Here is an 18,861-nt window from a genome sequence, read left to right as displayed (position 1 = left end):
TTGACTGATTTGTGTAGGTTAAACCACCCTATGAAACTGGAATGAATCCAGCTACAGTGTATGATATTTTTTATACATTGTTGGATTGTTTGCTAATGTTTTGTTGAAGATTTTTACATCTACAGTTGTCAAAGATATTAGTTTATAATTTTCTATTTTTGTGGTGTTTTGGTATCAAGGTAATGGTGGCCTCATAGAATGAATTTGGGAATACTCCCTCCTCTTCAATTTTCTGGAGTAGTCTTCAGTGAAAACAAGCTCAAATAAAATGTTCAGGATCATCACCCAAACAGTGAGATCCAAATATCTGAGGAGTGCCGAGAAGCCAGAGGGGCACAGTGGGCCCTTACTGGTACTGAGCGCCAGTTCCAGGCAGACCCCAGGTGTCCTCTGGCGAATGTCTCTGATAGTCAGGCAGCTGCACCAAGCAATTGTCAACAAAAAAATCAGTCAATCTAAGAAAGAAATGGAACATTTTGAGCCAAATTTGAGGATTATAACCCAGGAAGAACATCTCACAAAGTTCCAAGAACCATTCTACCCATCAGAAGGCAGTTTTTTGAGACACAAGTTGAGACACAAGTTTTTTGAGACAGAAAGTTGTACACTGAATGATAGGTTATTGACAGTTTACACAATCCAGAGCTAAGCGCTCTGTAGTTCCTTACAAGATCAAGAAGGAATGTTATCTTTAAGGAGTTGTCTTGTTGATGCTAGGGGAATCTTGCTCTTTATGGTTAAGCAGCTATTTCTGCTGCTGGGGGAGGTTTGGTTGATGCATAATGTAGATACACAATGCACAGTAGAGAGGAGAGAGGAAGTCAAAGGGCAGAGAAATAAATTTGTTTAAATCCTTCTTGTCTTTCTATAAAAGGAATTTTATTTCACAGCCAGCACTTCCACACTTTTCATGAGTCTACACATCTTGAGCCCTTCCATCTGTCCCAGTGGGTCTCCCCAGCACCAAAGGGGGCTTGTCTGTTCTGTGGAGGACGCTATGACAGGGCTGCCCAGTCTGTGGCTCAGCCTCCTTGCTCCCCAGGGTGAGGGTCCGCCCATGCAGACTGTTCCTGCCTTTCACATTCCTTTCAGGGTCGGAGGTCCCAACCTTACGCCCTTTCTTCCATCCTACCAGTATGTGATTTTTCTTAAAGCTTCCGTTGTGAACAAATTCTGCCAGTTTCCAGTTAGTTTTCCATGAGAGTTGTTCTGTATGTGGATTTTTGATGTGTTTGTGTGGGAAGGTGAGCTCCATTCTTCTACTTCACCATCTTGATCTGAACCCTGAAAATAGGTTCTTTTAAAATTTTTTCACTCTAGGACTGAAAATGTTTCAAAGTAGCTTTATTTGGCGGAGAAGGCAATGGCACCCCACTCCAGTACTCTTGTCTGGAGAATCCCAGGGGCAGCGGAGCCTGGTGGGCTGCCATCTATGGGGTCGCACGGAGTCGGACACGACTGAAGCGACTTAGTAGCAGCAGCAGCAGCTTTATTTGGGTGTAAAGTAAAAGGAGACAGTTAAATTGATCTGACAAACTGCCAGAATATGGGTTATAAAAGGACAGAAAATAAGAGCATTGACTAGTTGCTAAAAAACGATAATGATTCCAGTTGTTAGTGAGAAAAGGTGATTACTGTGTTTTTTTTAAAAACACTATAGTTAAGGCTATGGTTTTTCCAGTGGTCATGTATGGATGTGAGAGTTGGACTTCAAAGAAAGCTGAGAGCCCAAGAGTTGATGCTTTTGAACTGTGTTGGAGAAGACTCTTGAGACTCCCTTGGACTGCAAGGAGATCCAACCAGTCCATCCTAAAGATCAGTCCTGGGTGTTCATTGGAAGGACTGATGTTGAAGCTAAAACTCCAATACTTTGGCTACCTGATGCAAAGAGCTGACTCATTTGAAAAGACCCTGATGCTGGGAAAGATTGAGGGCAGGAGGAGAAGCGGATGACAGAGGATGAGATGATTGGATGGCATCACCGACTCGATGGACATGGGTTTGGGTGGACTCCAGGAGGTGGTGATGGACAGGGAGGCCTGGTATGCTGAGGTTCATGGGGTCGCAAAGAGTCAGACACGACTAAGCGACTGAACTGAAAATCAGGTCAGCATAAGCTTTTAGTGTACAACTTGTTCTATAAGAATGATGTATGAGCAATTTTATCTTATCCCATAAATCTGTTTTGTATTACCATGTTCATGTGAAAGAGGAAGCTTGTCACTGCTTTGGTATTCTGACATGTGAGGCCCCAAACCTCCTGTTTTTATGAATCCACATATCAAATTTCTTTTTAGTCATATACTTTCTCTCACAATAATCTTGAGTCATCATAAGAAAAATCTACCTGCAGATAATGTTAAATGGATTCCCAATCTGTCCTTTGCATGCAGCTCAAGAAAGAATTTTTTCATGTTATGTTGCAGTACCCTGATGTACCTGATGTTTCTGTATTAAGGCAAGAAAATGAGATGGAGGTTAGGTGTGGATAAAGCTCTATACAACTAGGCCATTTGCAGAAGACTTCTGTATTACAATTAACATTATGGACGTGGAGGGATGTCTGTTCAAGAAATTAGGTCAACAGGTTGAGTATGCCACATGAGCAAGGCACCTAAAATCAAGGTAAAGCCATTTACTGACACTGTCTGAAAGAAATATTCTTAATCTCTGCTCTGATCTCAGAACCTCATGTGAACACCTTTCCTCTAAAACCGGAAGGATCCAGGAGAAAGTTTTCACCTCAGGCCCAGCGTTCGCATTACAAAAATGGTGTAGACTTAAAAGATAAAACTCGGTGTTTTCTTTCCCCTTCAGCATTGGATCAACATCTAGACAGTTCATAGTTAATAATTAACTGTTCTTTTTTAACAAGATGAGTTGTTTGACTTTTTTGCATAACACTTTACCTAGCTACCACCTTCATAGCTGCCCTAATAGAAGGCCTTCCATCATTAAAATATCATGATGCACACTTTGTGTGTGTGTCTGTTTAGTTGCTCAGTTGTGTCCGACTCTTTTGTGACCCCCTGGACTGTAGCCCACCAGACTCCTATGTCCATGGGGATTCTCCAGGCAAGAATACTGGAGTGGGTTGCCATGCCCTCCTCCAGAGGACCTTCCCAACCCGGGGATCAAACCCAGGTCTCCTGCATTGCAGGCATTCTTTACCAACTGAGCCACCAGGAAAGCCCACATACTGTACTGAAAAAATAAATTTTGGTGAAGACATCCTTTTCAGTCTTCACCAAAATTTATTTTCCAGTATATTACTATTTCCTATATACACAGATTTTCAGGGATGAATTAGGACAAGTTAAGGACTTCTCTCTCAATATATGTAACACACATATACTCAATAATGGGTCTGAAAATATCCTCTAGAACACATATGAAACGAATTACTCTTCTGTCTGTGTTGTCACTAAATTACAGAACTTTCTGATAGAACTTTTCCAGTACCATTTTTGTCCTGATTAATGTTATTAATGTTGAAACTGTTTTTAACAAGCTTTCAACAAGTCTTTTTTTTTTATATTATTGCTATTACTGTTACAGATTTGACATTTGAACTGAGTCTACAAGTTCAGACCCACATGTAATGGATTGCTTCATGGCTGTTGGGAGGCTAGTGTTATTATATAATTTTATACATAACTAACTTCTGAGGACTACATCTAATGGCAGGAAAACACAGGACAGATGGATATAATCAATAAGAGATGCTAAAATGTGCCTGAGTGTCCAAGAGATTGATCTAAGGTGGGGACCCTCCCAAGGCAGGGACTTAAGCTATTCCTCTTAAGTGAGGCGGCTTCACACCACTAGGTGCTGAGTGAGCTGTAAGCCAGGCGCCTGGGACAGAAACTGACAACAGTATCTTACACTCGGCCTTAAGGAATGCAACTCAGGATGATGCTTCTATAATTCTGGACTCTCCTCCATCTTTTATAATGTTTTAAACAGATATTTTATAATTACTCAGAAAAAATAAAATTACCTAACTAAATTCACTTACTAGAGAAATCAATGTTTTAAAAGGATCTGAAAACTTTAGCAACATGCAAATATATGTGCTACTGACCAATGGCAAATAGATTCAGTCCAAAAAGTTTTTTCAGATGTTTATTACTGTTCTTCCTTATATGGTTTAGTTGATGTTTTGAAGACATCACACTCACAAAATCTCCTGCACAGAACATACAGATTCTAACCCCATTCACACTGAAGTTCTTTCTACTATTTACATTATGGGGTTTTTGTGAATAGTGGTATTCATTACTATTCAATCATTTTTCAGTTACTTATTTTTGTGAACTGGGAATAAAGAAGTATCAACTGTAGGATTCAAGTCTAATTAATTTACATGAAAATTAACAGAAAGTACCTTAGTGAAGATGAACACTTGACTTCATGCTGGCTAAAGTAAACTGACCAACACTCCTTGTATACATATGTATCTAATAACTACAAAGAACACAGTTAAAAATGAGATTTTCTATGAAAATCGTATCTTACATTTAAAATTTGGAATACATGAATTATGTGCAAAAAATTATAAAAATACATTTGAAAAAATATTTCATTTTTTTTCCTTCTGAACTATGAAATGGTTTACTATGGTCTCCATTCTTTTAGCAGCATTGCTCTTATCTAAAAATTAGGTTTTTACCTACAATTCAGATTAAGCACCAAAAGATGTCAATAGTTAAAGTAGTAAGGGCATCAATGAGAGATCACAGAGAATCACCTTCTAATAATAATAAACTATTAACCAGTAATCATTACTTTATACAAGTTAAAGTGAGAAAAACATTAAGAAACTAGAACAAACAATAAGCTACTTTATGTACCAACTGTCTTCTGTTAAAATACCTGGTACATAGTAAGAGCTCAATAGTTCACCAAATTCAAAGAGCATTTAAGAGAAAACATTGATGTTATTTAAAATCAACTTTTTCCCTCAGTCCTAAACTCTTGCTCTAGCATAAGGTTGCTCTCAGAATTAAAATAATGGCTTATTCTATGTTTCTATTAATTCCTAGGCATCTACTATTCACTAATCTTGATTGTCCTATTACTAGTTCCAGCATTAAAGGTGCTGACATGCTAAATTTTTCTAATGTTATCTAGTTTCTGCACTCTAAACTCATTTTATCATAAAGGTGTACTTCTCTAGTAAGTGCAATCAGTACAGCAAAACCTATCTGCTCTACAAATATTTTCCATCACACTTCCTAGAATAACTTAAGAGCAGGAGCCAGTACCCATCCGGGGCCATGCTCCCCTCAGCAAAACCCTATCCCAAACCTGCCACTCGTCTACAATGTCACTCCTAGACTCAGCCTCTTAGAGTCACAAATCCTTAATTATCAACATCTTTATTTTTACTGGGGATTATTGGCAGTCTACAATTTGGCCTTCTGTCGACCACTTCACACTTTTCTTGACTAAGACATGGATTTATATTTTAACCATATGCAACAAAGCAAAAAGTTGTACAGAACACCACTTTTTCACATTTAAGCATTTATAGATTTTACAAAGTAGGACAGTATTTTAAAGTCTTCATACTTTTTTTCTTTTCTATTTTAGGTATGATCTGTAATCTTTTTATGTATATTTCCTCTGTAAACACAAGTACACACTGCACACACATCCTTAAAAATGTTTGAAAAAAACAAAGAATGCAAAGTGTTTTTCAATGAGCATGATTTATGAAGAAGCAAAATAATTTCCTTAACAATGAACTGCAAATTCACTTAAAATATTTGTAAGTTGCTGAGAAGGTATACAATCACAAAATCATGTGTAACTTAAAAAAAAAAAACTATAGCAGACCTTAGAAATCATCTGGTTCACTTTTACATGTGAAGCAATTGAGTTTAAATTCCTTCAAAATAAGGAAGTAGCAGTAGTCAGACTGGACTTAAAGTGCAAGAAAAAATAGGCTTTGTAATTTAAAAAAAAAATAAACCAAAAAATAAAAGGCCAGAGGGGGGAAAAAAGTCTCTACAACAAAACTATGTGAACTTTAGCACATTATTTAACTTTTGGGGCCTGTTTCTTCATCTTTACAAAAGCATAGACTTTAATAATTCTGTTGACCAAACAGTGTTGTTAATTTGAATTCATATATTATTCAGGAAAATAACTTTGGCTTTACTCATTAAATATTTACTGAGTATCTAATATATGTGCTAGGCAATGTCTTCAGCAGATACACAAAGAACTAGGAACATATAAGGCTCTAAATAAAAACTAGCATTTGTTCCCTTACTTAAATCTTTAATAAACATTATTGAATATCTTGTCTCTGTGCAAAGCAATGGAAATACAATGGAAAAGTAAAACAATCCCTGCTTTCAGCTTAAAATCTTAGTACGGGAAATTCAACTAACAATAATATCTAAAGTGCTAAAACTGAAACAAAGTGCTCTGATAAATACCAGTATTATAAAGAGGGTCCACTTTTGAGAAAACATTTAAGCCAAATCCTCAAAGATGAAAAAGCAGCCATACAAAAAGCTGTGGAAAGATTATTCGTGGTAAGACAAGGTACACAAAACTCCTCAAGAGAAAATAAAGTTTGACTTACAGAGAAATTTTCAGTTTTTAAACTCCATTTCTATTAGAGTCCTTTTCTTTCTACAATAAGACTGTCTGCAACAACAAAAAAATTAAATTCTGCAACTTTGGATACTTGCCAGTAAAAGCAGAGAGCTAAGTAAGCACAACATAAATACAAAGACCACATAGGTACAGATGTCTGCTGGGATCAAACAGTGTGTGAAAATAAATGGAATCAAAGCTAGACAGTGATAAAAAGAAGATTGTGATATCCGGATTTTATTTTGTAGGTAATGTAACACCAGTGAAATTTCTGAATGCAGAAGATATGATGAAAGCTGTAGTACTTTAAGGAAATTTTAATGTCACAAATATGCAAGAAATATTAAAGCAAAGAAATAAGAAATTATTACATAAGTCAAGGGTTAGGTAAAGAGGGTCTAAATTCAGCAGCTAAAACACAGAAAACCTTTTCATACTGTTCATGGGGTTGGTTCTCAAGGCAAAGGTCCATCTGGTCAAGGCTATAGTTTTTCCAGTGGTCATGTATGGATGTGAGAGTTGGACTGTCAAGAAAACTGAGAGCCGAAGAACTGATGCTTTTGAACTGTGGTGTTGGAGAAGACTCTTGAGAGTCCCTTGGACTGCAAGGAGATCCAACCAGTCCATCCTAAAGGAGATCAGTCCTGGGTGTTCATTGGAAGGACTGATGCTGAAGCTGAAACGCCAATACTTTGGCTACCTCATGCAATGAGTTGACTCATTGGAAAAGACCCTGATGCTGGGAGGGATTGGGGGCAGGAGGAGAAGAGGGCGACAGAGGATGAGATGGTTGGATGGCATCACCAACTTAACGGACATGAGTTTGGGTAAACTCCGGGAGTTGGTGATGGACAGGGAGGCCTGGCGAGCTGCAATTCACGGGGCATTCTCTTTCTTCCAAGTGGTTTTATACCACTGAACAAGCAACTTAAGAGGTATAACATGATTACAAGAGGAAACAGTAGGCATTAACACTCCCGCCTAATCCAGGTGAACAATTCAAAGGCATGTTTGCTTTGAAAATGTGACAGCAAATGACAGTCAAAAAAGATTCACCAAAAACTACTTTAGGGACTTCGCTGGTGGTCCAGTGGTTAAGACCCCATGCTACCACTGCAATGAGCAGGGGTTCAATCCCTGGTTGGGAACTATTAATAAGATCCCACATGCCTCTCAATGCACCCAAAAACCCAAAACCCACAACCTACTGCAGATACAAGGCACTATGTATAGTAGTTACCACACACTGGCTCTCAACCTCTAAAATCTGACTCTACCATCAGCTCTGAAAGCTCGGAAAATTACTCAACCCTATTTTCCAATAAGCAATAGCTGTCCACAGGATTAAATGAATTAAAACACACATATGCACAGAAAAGTAACTGCCATATAATAAATACCCTAATTTAGCTATTATTTACATTGTGCAAGGCACAGGTGGGAATGATTGTGAAATAAGGAAGAATTACCAATTCCAGGAACTACTTAGGGAAACAAAAGTACCTTTAACAACTTGACAACAATTAGCATAGTAAAAGATCAGAAATAGAAGAGATTAATTCCAGTTTATGAAATGCTTCAAGCAAAAAGGCTTTAAGTGGTTATGACACTTTGTTCAGAAAACATCCCACCAGATAAGTAACACAGTCGGCAGTGAACAGCAATATTCCTGCAATCCTTACACTCATTAACTCAAATATAACTAATCTCATACTTGAGATTTAAGTTGTTTTAAAACTTAAGATGAAAACTGCCAACCAAAGAACCCTCACTAAGTGACTCACTGAAAAGGCAAATGAGATTAGGCCAGGGATTCCAGTAACATTTCATGACTACACACAAGGAATTCTGGAGTTTCTGGTTTAATACTGTGGGGCACATTATAACTCACAATAAATATCACTCAACACTTTACTGAAAGACTACAGGAAAGGTTCAACTAGGAAAAGTAAAGCTGAAAGGCTTTAGTGCACTCTTAGACAATGCAGAAATATTTTCCTTCCAACTCTAGCAAAGGGCCTAATGCAGTTCTCATCTTAAGACATCTAAAACCAGAGATATGAATTCAAAATAAGTTGAGGTACATCAATCTATTGATGTACTGTTTTCTCTTATGCTTGATTCATTGACTGACAGATTGCAGATGTTCAATAAATACATGCATATAAACCCAGATGTAGAAAGTCTTGTTTTCCAGCACCACAGCTCTGCTATGTGCATTCAAAACTGGCTAGATACACATTTTATCACTTTCTCCAAAGCATGGCCATTAAACTACCTTGTCAAAATAAAATGAATTCTGCATTAATATTTGTTTCACTTGATGCTATTTTAGTAGGTTTTATCATAACATCTAACACTTACTGAAAAACTCACAAGTTAACTATCATAAACTAACAGACTTTCTTGAGATTATTCTTAGCAAGATTTAGTCTTTTAGCTTAAGGACTTTGGTAAGAGCACAAAATCTTCTAAAATTAATTTAAGTCTGCAGGAAATGAATTATGGCAGAATTTGGATATCAAATATAAGGATCCCTACAGGACTCACAGATGTGCTTTAAGGAAGTCCATGAATTCACTGAACTATGCAAAAATTACAATACTGTATGCAGAGGATGAGATAGAGAATCATCGACTCCATGAACATGAATTTGAACAAACTCCAGGAGATAGCGGAGGACAGAGGGACCTGTGTGTAACAGTCCATGGGACTGCAAAGAGTTGGACATAAATTAGTGACTGAACAACAACATATGCAAACATATTTTTATAGACAGAGAACACAGCTCCCTTTTTTCAAAAGGTCCCCCACAAGCCAAATTTTAAAAGGGGCATCTAAATTTGTGAAAATAGCTGCTGAGAAATGGTTTTCACTCATTTTTATGACTTTTTAAGCCGTAAGAGCCATTGTGTTAAAATACAATGTTTCTGATTATCTTTTTTATTTAGTTATACCACTATTCTTTAAATCCTTTTCTGGAGTGCTATTACACTGTCTAACTGGGCTTAACTAACTAGCCTTCCTTTGGCAAAAAAATGTTGCCTTTCTGATAGCCCAAGAATGTTTTCCTGTGTTTGCCATTTTCAAGTTGATTTAATAAAACCAGAGAGGGCCTTTTGTCCATTATTTGACATTTCAGTAAGACACATGAAAGGTTTTTGGTCTTCCAGATACTAGTAAAACATCCAAAAACAACGACAAAAAAGGATACTGACATGTCACTGTCAGCTACAGCAAATCAGCCTCCAGTAAACAGACCAGGTATCCCCTGCTTTGACCACTGAATTACTATGAATTAAGTGTGCTTTTGGATGTTCTCAAAGGCCTGGCCAAGCTTTAAGTGTCATGAACAAATTTCAACTCCTCTAGATCTTTCTCTGAACAGAAGTACACACTTCCGCAAAACTGTTTCTAGGCATCTTGGTGGTGGTGGTGGTTTAGTCACAAAGTCAAGTCCAACTCTTGTGATCCCATGGACTGTAGCCTGCCAGGCTCCTGTGCCCATGGGATTCTCCAGGCAAGGATACTGGAGTGGGCTGCCATTTCCTTCTCCAAGGCATATTAGGGCCCTCCATTATATCCTACTCTGACCTTTATGTCAGTAAATTTTAACAGGAAGTTAAAATTTTATCCTAATTTGGGGCCTAAAAGTTTGTGCATCCACATATCAAATTCCAAGAGATTATAACCCCAAGACCACCACTAATGACTAGAACCAAAGACAAAATCTAGATGCAAAAAAAGTCTTTTATACAGTAGGTTAAGTGTCTTTTACTCATTCATTCACCCATTCACTTGGACATTAGGTCCCACTGTGTAGCCAGCTGTGGGGATTCAAAGGAAATAAAATATAGCTCTAATTCTCAACTGCGCTTAGTCACTCATTTGTGTCCAATTCTTTGTGACTCCATGAACAGTAGCCCACCAAGTTCCTCTGTCCATGGGATGCTCCAGGCAAGAATACTGCAGTTGCCATTTCCTTCTCCAGGGGAATTCTCATTTAGTAGATCAGAAAGATTTCACATTTTTAAAGGGTGACTGAAGGGACATACAGATTGCAGCCTAACTTGAACATTACACATTCAAAAATTCAATACTGAACATACCTACAGGTAATTTCTGCCCATCCCGAGCATCTTCCTTTGGTATTATTTCTACAGTATTTGACAGCAATAGAACAAAGAAAACGTGAATAATTTTAAATTTTATCCTTTACTAAGGATATCAATTACATGTTAAAATGATACTTCAAACTTAAAGAAGAAAAAACCTAAACAAAGCACTGTTCTTACAGCAGACTAAAGGGATTTCCCTCCTTTATTAAGTTCTTCTTTGGGGATGTATCAATTTGTACCCTTCATAAAGGCATGGCACTAAAAAAAATTACAAAGATCAGTCTTTTCCTCCTGTTTCCAAAATTTTGTAAGTCACCCTAGATGATCATGAATTGAGTTAAAGTTAGTACCTCATCACAACATTTCCCAGATGATTTTTTTCCAAATGACATTTCTGTAAATTAAAATTATTAAATAAATTCAGATTCAGCAAGCAGCTGCTGGGTGATGAGAATTTAAACTTGAAAGCAACTGTGTAATCTGGCAATCTAATCTTGTAACTCAAATCCAATAAAACAAATTAGAAGTGAAAAAAATTCTAATAATTTTATGATGTGGGAATATATCTCAATACATGTTTAATTTGGGGTATTGGTCACCTAAGATCATTCAAGAGAAAAAATTCATTTAAATTAGAAACTGGGTATACCTTTTATAAAATTTTAACAGTATAATAAATGCTCTATAAAACTGTTAGCTGAAAGCTTAAAGAAAAAAGTCTAAGAACAGCACTTATTACCCAAAATACTTCAGAAAATGTTGCTTGGACAATAGATAACTCTGAAAAATGTTCGTTAAATATTTTAAAAAGCAAATTAAATTTTTCTCCACCAGCTAAATTTCTGTACTTTTTGTATGAGAATGTCATTCAAGTTTCTAAAATAACCGGACTTTAAACATCTCTAAAATATGTACTTCTTTTTAAAGCAATACTGTCATAATCTTATTTGTAAAATTACCTAGATTTAGACAAAAGTAACTGAAAAAGGGGAAGCCTTGAACACTATTAATTTTTTCCCCACACGAACAAGTACAGATAGCAGCAGAATACCCACTAAGTGAAAATATTAACTGGTTTTTAAGGCACACTGTTAGTTACAACATCTGAAGTGAGATTTATTTGACAAATTGCATGAAATTTTCAGAATATTTGCTGCAACTCAAGTAGAAAAGAGGCAAGTGTTCACATAATATGTTAGCTTGTAGTCAAGAAAGACATTTCAACTAAAATATGTCAACCCCTCAATATGAAATCACTCAGACATTACTGATGTAGTATTTGGATGAATTTCTATATAGAAGATTTTTCAGACTGGCATTGTACTCAGTGCTTCAAGGCTAGGTAAAATTAGTTCTCTTTTGCTCAGCAGTGCCTAACTTCCACTAGATGAATCTTGGTCTCCAATCCCACTGTCCAATGCCTGCCTTACATGGAGTTGTACTTCACCGGACCACATAAAGTGTTTACATTATAAAAGGCTTCCAGGTCACTTGGTTCAAATGTAATAGCCGGTTTCATTAATCTTCCAGGAGCAAGGGAACTCTCTCCTATAATTCTCAGGTTGATAAATTTGATTTTCCAAGTATTCTCCACAAAAGGGCAGCGGATGAGTCCAAAAATTTGTTCAAAAATGCCCAAACAAGTGTTTCCTCGGTGGACAGTCCCAGCAACTCCAACCATAACGAGACCGTGGGGAGAAGCAGCACATTTTAGTCCATGGGAATCTAAGTTGGGACTGAGGAAAAGATATTCCTCTTTCACTAGTGACAGCAGACGAAGGCTCACAATTTCTGCTCCATGGTAGTCTATCACATTTTGTTCAGATGTGTTGTAATAAAACCTAAGCTTGACATCGTGCCAGAAGTGCTGTGGCCCCCACTCATCTTGAGGTGGTCCCAGAAGAGGATTCTGAGAATTCAGAAGTTCAAAGAACCACTGACAGAATTCTTCACCTAATCGACGAAAATCAACCTTTTCGGCCTTTTTTTCTTCTTTCTCCTGCTGATTAATAAAACCAAGGTTAATTCTCATATCTATTTTCTATCGAGGCTATTTCAGAGTCAAGTTTTAACATACTAGTTATAGCAGAAAGAAAATGAACCACCTATGAACTCAATGATAGGACGTTCTTTCTCACAAAGGGGAGGTTATTTAAGAAATTCTCAGTTTAAACTTCTGACACTTCTAAGAAATTAAGGTTCAAAACCAAGTCTCTTAAAATATCAGCATGAATTAAGTCAATAATAATGATTTACATAAGCATATGCCTGTTTTATAAAGAAAACAAGGCCCCCTAATTTGAAGTCACATCTATATGATTTCAAAGTCAACACTCTTTTCAGTACATTAAGGAAGCCCTAGAAGATCCTTTCCTAATGTGAAGGCAAACATCTCTCACTTAATTTTATCTGAGTGTATAGTTTAAAAACTTCAAGTTATCTAAAGGGTCAATAGGTATTTAAATATTCACACAGTATTTAAAATGCACAGTGGAAATACAAAGAAATATGAACAGCCAATGTCAGCTGGAGGAAGTTACTAAAACAGGGACTTTTTTATAGATAACAAAAATTTCTTTCATTTTTGCAATTTAATGCCAAAGAAAGTCTTCAAAATAAGAAAGGGCTTACAACAGCGTTCTTTTAAAGAAGGGGAAAAAAAAATTAGAGAACCAGAGGCTAAATTAAAATTAAATTGACCCTGCAGTCTATCTTGTAGAGGGGCATGGCAACCCACTCCAGTATTCTTGCCTGGAGAATCCTTTGGACAGAGGAGCCTGGTGGGCTACAGTCATAGGATCACGACTGAAATGACTTAGCATGCACGCATGCAGTCTATCTACTGTCTTTAAAAATCAAGTCTCCATTTGCTAAAGGGCTGCAAAACATTTTCCCCTCACAAATCAACAGAATATCACATACACATTACTTAAAAAAAAAAAAAAAAAAAGGTTCAAAAGGTAGGGGATATATGTATACCTATGGCTGATTCATGTTGAAGTTTGACAGAAAACAACAAAATTCTGTAAAGCAATTATGCTTCAATAAAAAAAATTTTTTTTAATACTTTGTCTTAGGTGCTTTACTGCTCTTCCTTTAGGATGCAAAAGATACAAAGCTAAAGTTATAAAAAATAAACATTAATTAACCATGTCACCCCAGATCTACGATTATCTAAAGACTCTTACACAGAACTATGGTTTAGGATATCACTATGAAATCCGTTTTACCTGTTCAAAGAGTCTAATGTCCTCTGTCTTAACTGGCTCTGGTGTTTCCTTCAATTTTGGTTGTAACTGGTTTTTCCAGTAATCCTTTGCATGCTGAATAAGATTGTGTTTTTCAGTAGCTGGAGGTATAATAACACCCTGTGTTGCCAAATACTTAAATATGATTTCTCGGTGGACTTTTCTTCGCCTCAAAAGTTCTTCTACACTTTGACTGTAGACTAATATTGCACGAATGGCATCTAAAAGAAAATTGTAAAGATTAGCAGAAAATCATGAGTCATCTGTAAATTTGTCCAGGGTTAGCAGAATCAAATGATATTTTATAAACTCTTCTCATGGCATTATTGCTTTTGTATGAGATGGTTATCATTTTTAAAAACCAGGAAGTGGGTTGTCAGGTTTTGGGCTTAAAAAAATTTTTTTTTAAATTTCCCTACCTAAAATTCTTCCTTCCTTTTACTTCTTATAAGAGATTGTGAATTTAAGCATTTTAAGGAATGGTTGTATTTTAAGAAAAAAACAATTAGAGAAAAAAAAAATTTCTTTCTAATAGGGTCAATAGACCTACGTTCATTTACAATCCCTAAAAATAGACAAAATTACAATTCTTCTCAGTTCAATCTCCTTACTCTACAAATAATGAAAGTCAGGGATACATGAGGTATCAACAATCATACGTGTAAGAAGTGGTAGAGCCAAGACCATCTCTTTTTTTAATTTTAAAGAATTTCTGTTAAGCAGACTAAACATTATTTTTTACATGTGTGAGGTATGAAAGTAGTGAAAGTCATTCAGTCGTGTCCGACTCTTTGTGACCCAATGGACTATACAATCCATGGAATTCTCCAGGTCAGAATACTGGAGTGGGTAGCCTTTCTCTTTGCCAGGGGATCTTCCCAACCCAGGGATGGAACCCAGGTGTCCGGCATTGCAGGCAGATTCTTTACCAGCTGAGCCACAAGGGAAGTCCAAGAATACTGGAGTGGGTAGCCTATCCCTTCTCCAGGGGATCTTCCTGACCCAGAAACTCAACCGGGGTCTCCTGCATTGCAGGTGGATTCTTTATCAACTGAGCGATCAGGAGAGCCCGTATGAAGTATACAGAATGGCAATAAAATGAACTCCTATATACACACAACATAGTTTAAGACATAGAAATAACTAGTATCTTTGATCCTCATTTTAACTTTCCCTACATAATGCTATTATCTCTCTCTTTACCTCACATGCAGATACTCTCCTAACTGCTATTTATCATTTCCTCGATTTTCGTTCTTTCTGGCTGCCCCTCGGGGCTTGTGGGATCTTTGTTCCTTAACCAGGAAGCCTAACCACTGGACCACCAGGGAATTCCCTCAATTTTCTTTATAGTAGTACAACACAACCATGTTTCCCTACAGAATATAGTTTGGTATTTCTTTGAATGGTCTATAAACCCAATCCATCATTATATTACTGTAATTTTAATTTTTATTGTTTCTGAGATTAAGCTATGTGGATAAACACAGCTGTAGTCAACTGATTTTCAGTACTGTACCTAAGGTAATTATAGACTATACCACAAGGCATTTACTTTTGTTTTGTAGACTTATGTGTATCCAAGTACAAATACTATTGCTTTGAACATTCCCACACTATAGGTGAACGTGACTAAAACTGTAATAGATTAAAATGCTGAATATAATTGATGGTGGATCTAAAAGCAAACAAGAAATGAAACTACCCAGTACAAAAATGTCTCCCAGCCCAGAAGGGCAAGAAGAACGATCATCACCTGGAGCCTGTTACAAGGGTAGAATTTCTGGGCCCGCTCCAAAACTACTCAATCAGAATCTGCATTTTAACAAAATCCCCGAGATATTCATGGGCACATTGAAGTTTGACACTCGGGTAAGCAATCTTCCATTTTAGGAGGTAATATCAAACTTGTTTTCCAAAGTAGTAGCTCCTACTTACACTCCACAGTAGTTGTCAAAGACTTACTTCACAAGATAAACAATATTTGAAGTTTCTATGTTTAGTTTTTGGAAATTTGGTACATATAAAAGAGACCATATATTTTGGGATTTTATTTCACTGCTTTGTAAAGATGTTGACTATCTTTTCCTATGCTCTCCCCCCACCCCCACCACCCCAGAAATGATTTGTCAAATCACCTAACATGTTTGTGTGGGGTAGTTTAATTTCTTGTTTGCTTTTAGATCCATCATCAATTATATTTTAATCTATTCATCAATAGTGTTAGAAGGTGATTACCATGTAAAATATATAAATGCCAAAGAACTACATTAATTCTAAAACTGTTTTCAGTCTAACGTCTTAGAAATTCATTTGGTGTCCATGGTTCACTTTCAAATGAATGATCTTAAACGGCGAAAACGTAAAAGGACTCAAAAGAGAAAGGCAGTTATAAAACGCAGACTCTGATACTTAAGTCATAAGCTAATGTAAGAGGCAGAAATTTTCCCATTTTAAAGTAAGTTTCAGCAAATTTAAAATAAAACTAGTCAGGTAATATACAAACTGATAAATGCTTAATGCTTAAGCTACTCATTACATTACAACCAAACGATATTTGTAACCCATGAAATCTACTCTACCGAAATGTTTATTTGGCTCTGAAAGTAATGTAGTCCTAGTACGCAGAATCATCTCTGAAAAAAATGTGGATCCAAAGAGAGACATGGATTCAAACTATCTGCTGCTCTTTTATCACAGCAGTTGTTTTAAACTCATAAAGCAGCAGACTGATAGTGTTTATGATATCTTCCCCAAGCTCAAGAAAAAAAGCAGCAGCTGACACTCCTTCCCTGAACGAAACTGAAAAAGGAGAACACCCGACTTCCCCAATTTTTTTTTTAAAAAATCACTATTCACGTACCTTGAACTTTCGAAACGAAACAAGCAGCAATTTGCTCATAACATTTAAAGGATTAAAACCTGGAAAGCAGCGCCATTTTCAGACCACCATTTCCCCCAGTGCTTGGCGAGGCGGGGGTGAGCCGTGGCTATGAGGCAACACAGCAGCTACAGTGGCCATGATTTCCGCGGGTTCCGCACAAGTGCAGTCGCGGACCGGCCGTGAGTGAGACCTACCACGGCCTCCACTCACACGCTCCGGCAAGCCGGCGGCCGAGTGAGGCCTGAGGAGAGATGGCCACCCTTTGGGGGGTGGGGGGTGGGGACTACCCTTACCTTGACGGTCCTCAGGCTGCACCAGACGGTTGGTGATAGTGTCGCATAGGGCCATGATCTCGTCGTTGTCCAATAGGCTGAGCAGGTTACGACAGCCCTCCATCTCCGTGTAGCTGAGCCCCGTCATCTCGACCCCCAGAATGGGGGGAGAGGACGCCGCCAACAATGTCGCTTCCTTAGGCCCACCGGGCCGGCGCCTTGGCAACAGAAACCGGAAGTGCCTTCCGGGCCGTTCTCCTCCAAAGAGCCTCGGGTATGCCAGACCCGTGGGCGGAAGTGGTAGTAAATGAGGGACTCAGGAAACTCGGTGCTCCGATCGGTGGTTCCGGGCTGCTGGGAACTGAGAGAAGTCTCTCGCATCTCACTTTAGGGAAGCTCCGCGTTTACACTGGAACGCCGGCATTCCACAAGATAAAACGAAACCCTCAATTCCTCAGGAGTCCCGCCTCCAAAAGAGCGCCTGGGAGGCCTGCGCAGTACAGGTGCGTGGAAAGCGGGCGGCGGCCCCCGCGCACGGCGAGCTCCCGTGATGCAGCGGGGCCGGCCAATGGAGGCGTCTCCTCCCCGCCCGCGGGCCCAGCCCCTCGGCAGCGCACGAAAGTTATCTGTGGCCACTTGAGAGTTGGGTGGTACACCTGTAGTTTGATATTAAGTTACATAATTGTGTGCTGAAACAATCTGGCGTTGTTTAACATTGTACTTGGAAAAGTTTAGGAAGAAAATCACCTACCCTATGCCACGCCTGTCCGCCTTTCAGCTTAACTCGCCAACAAGCTGGGGTCCGCTACTGCTTCTCTTCTGATCCTCGCCGGCCTGGCTTTAGTCGAGGCTATATCGCGAATGGTTTAAGGTTGGGGACTCTGAAAACCAGATTGCCAGGATTTTATTCCGTCATTTATTAACTGTGACCTTGAGCAAGCTCTTTGGTCTCCCAGTTTTCTGTCTCGAAATGGATACAGTAGAGATACCTACCTGATGGGGTTGTTGGGGCGGGGGAGGAGGGTGAAGAACCGTCGCGTCTAGAAAGAGCCCAGTATGTGTTAGCTCTTGTTATCACTGTTAGTGTCAACATTTACGAGGGAAACTTCAGGCTTAAATTCACTGTCACTGCCTTCTGTCTCCTTCCGTTGTCTTAGCCAGTTTATTTATTAACATTAATTAGATTATTGCCAGTTAGTAGCTGAAATGTGCACACTTGCATATCCAGATAAGCAAATTTAACTTTTATGTAAATATCACAGCTAAATATCAGTCAAAACGTACTGTGAATGTAGTCTTAAAGATAAGGCATTCAAAGCATATTTAAACTGACTTGCCAGTGGATGTCATTTAGGGTACATTTTACTTATCAGATACCAATTCTTCATTTTTCATTAAGCATTGATCGCCTACCATGAGAAATGACACAGACCCTTCTCCGAGCTTTTGGGAGTGTTGCAAATAAAGAGATAAATGCTCACAATACTGGTGCGGAGCCACATGAAAGACATGCTCAAACTGTGTGTGTGTGTGTGTGTGTGTAACGTATTTACTGAGCACTACTTTCTCACTTTCACGCATGAAAGACATGCTCAAACTGTGTGTGTGTGTGTGTGTGTGTGTGTGTGTGTAACATATTTACTGAGCACTACTTTCTCACTTTCACTTGCCAGGCACTGTTTTTTATGCTGGGAGCAATTACAGGTCTTTTGGAGCTTGCATTTTAG

The 18,861-nt window shown here is 38.2% G+C and overlaps 1 protein-coding gene and 1 long non-coding RNA gene across 3 annotated transcripts in view; one reads left to right on the top strand and one right to left on the bottom strand.

Annotated features, from left to right (window-relative positions):
• Nucleotides 1–5,362: 5,362 nt before the first annotated feature.
• Nucleotides 5,363–17,675, bottom strand: C31H3orf38 (chromosome 31 C3orf38 homolog). 2 transcript variants are annotated; one of them, XM_061134377.1, is made up of 3 exons: nucleotides 17,156–17,675; nucleotides 13,961–14,199; nucleotides 5,363–12,729 (listed from the first exon to the last, which is right to left on the bottom strand). In XM_061134377.1, the coding sequence occupies exons 1-3, from the start codon at nucleotides 17,280–17,282 to the stop codon at nucleotides 12,157–12,159; spliced, it is 939 nt and encodes a 312-aa protein (XP_060990360.1). In that variant the 5' UTR covers nucleotides 17,283–17,675; the 3' UTR covers nucleotides 5,363–12,156. The 2 variants fall into 2 exon arrangements, with proteins under 2 accessions (XP_060990360.1, XP_060990359.1); XM_061134376.1 differs by having other exon boundaries at nucleotides 5,363–12,732; nucleotides 17,156–17,673.
• Nucleotides 17,496–18,861, top strand: part of LOC133050194 (uncharacterized) — an 88,723-nt gene continuing 87,357 nt past the window's right edge. Inside the window, exon 1 of the long non-coding RNA XR_009691547.1 lies at nucleotides 17,496–17,637. This is a non-coding gene — a long non-coding RNA (uncharacterized LOC133050194). The remainder of the gene's footprint in view (nucleotides 17,638–18,861) is intronic.

Source organism: Dama dama, chromosome 31 (assembly GCF_033118175.1).
Source record: "Dama dama isolate Ldn47 chromosome 31, ASM3311817v1, whole genome shotgun sequence".
NCBI lineage: Eukaryota > Metazoa > Chordata > Mammalia > Artiodactyla > Cervidae > Dama > Dama dama.
This window is presented reverse-complemented; position numbering and strand designations above follow the sequence as displayed.

What these genes read in the sequence shown, in the direction of transcription:
- C31H3orf38 (XM_061134376.1), bottom strand. Translation starts at nt 17,282, where the DNA reads ATGACGGGGCTCAGCTACACGGAGATGGAGGGCTGTCGTAACCTGCTC. An exon ending in GCAGCCTGAGGACCGTCAAG is followed by an intron (nt 14,200 to 17,155) that starts GTAAGGGTAGTC and finishes ATTTTCTTTTAG; the next exon opens with ATGCCATTCGTGCAATATTA. An exon ending in ACATTAGACTCTTTGAACAG is followed by an intron (nt 12,733 to 13,960) that starts GTAAAACGGATT and finishes TTTATTAATCAG; the next exon opens with CAGGAGAAAGAAGAAAAAAA.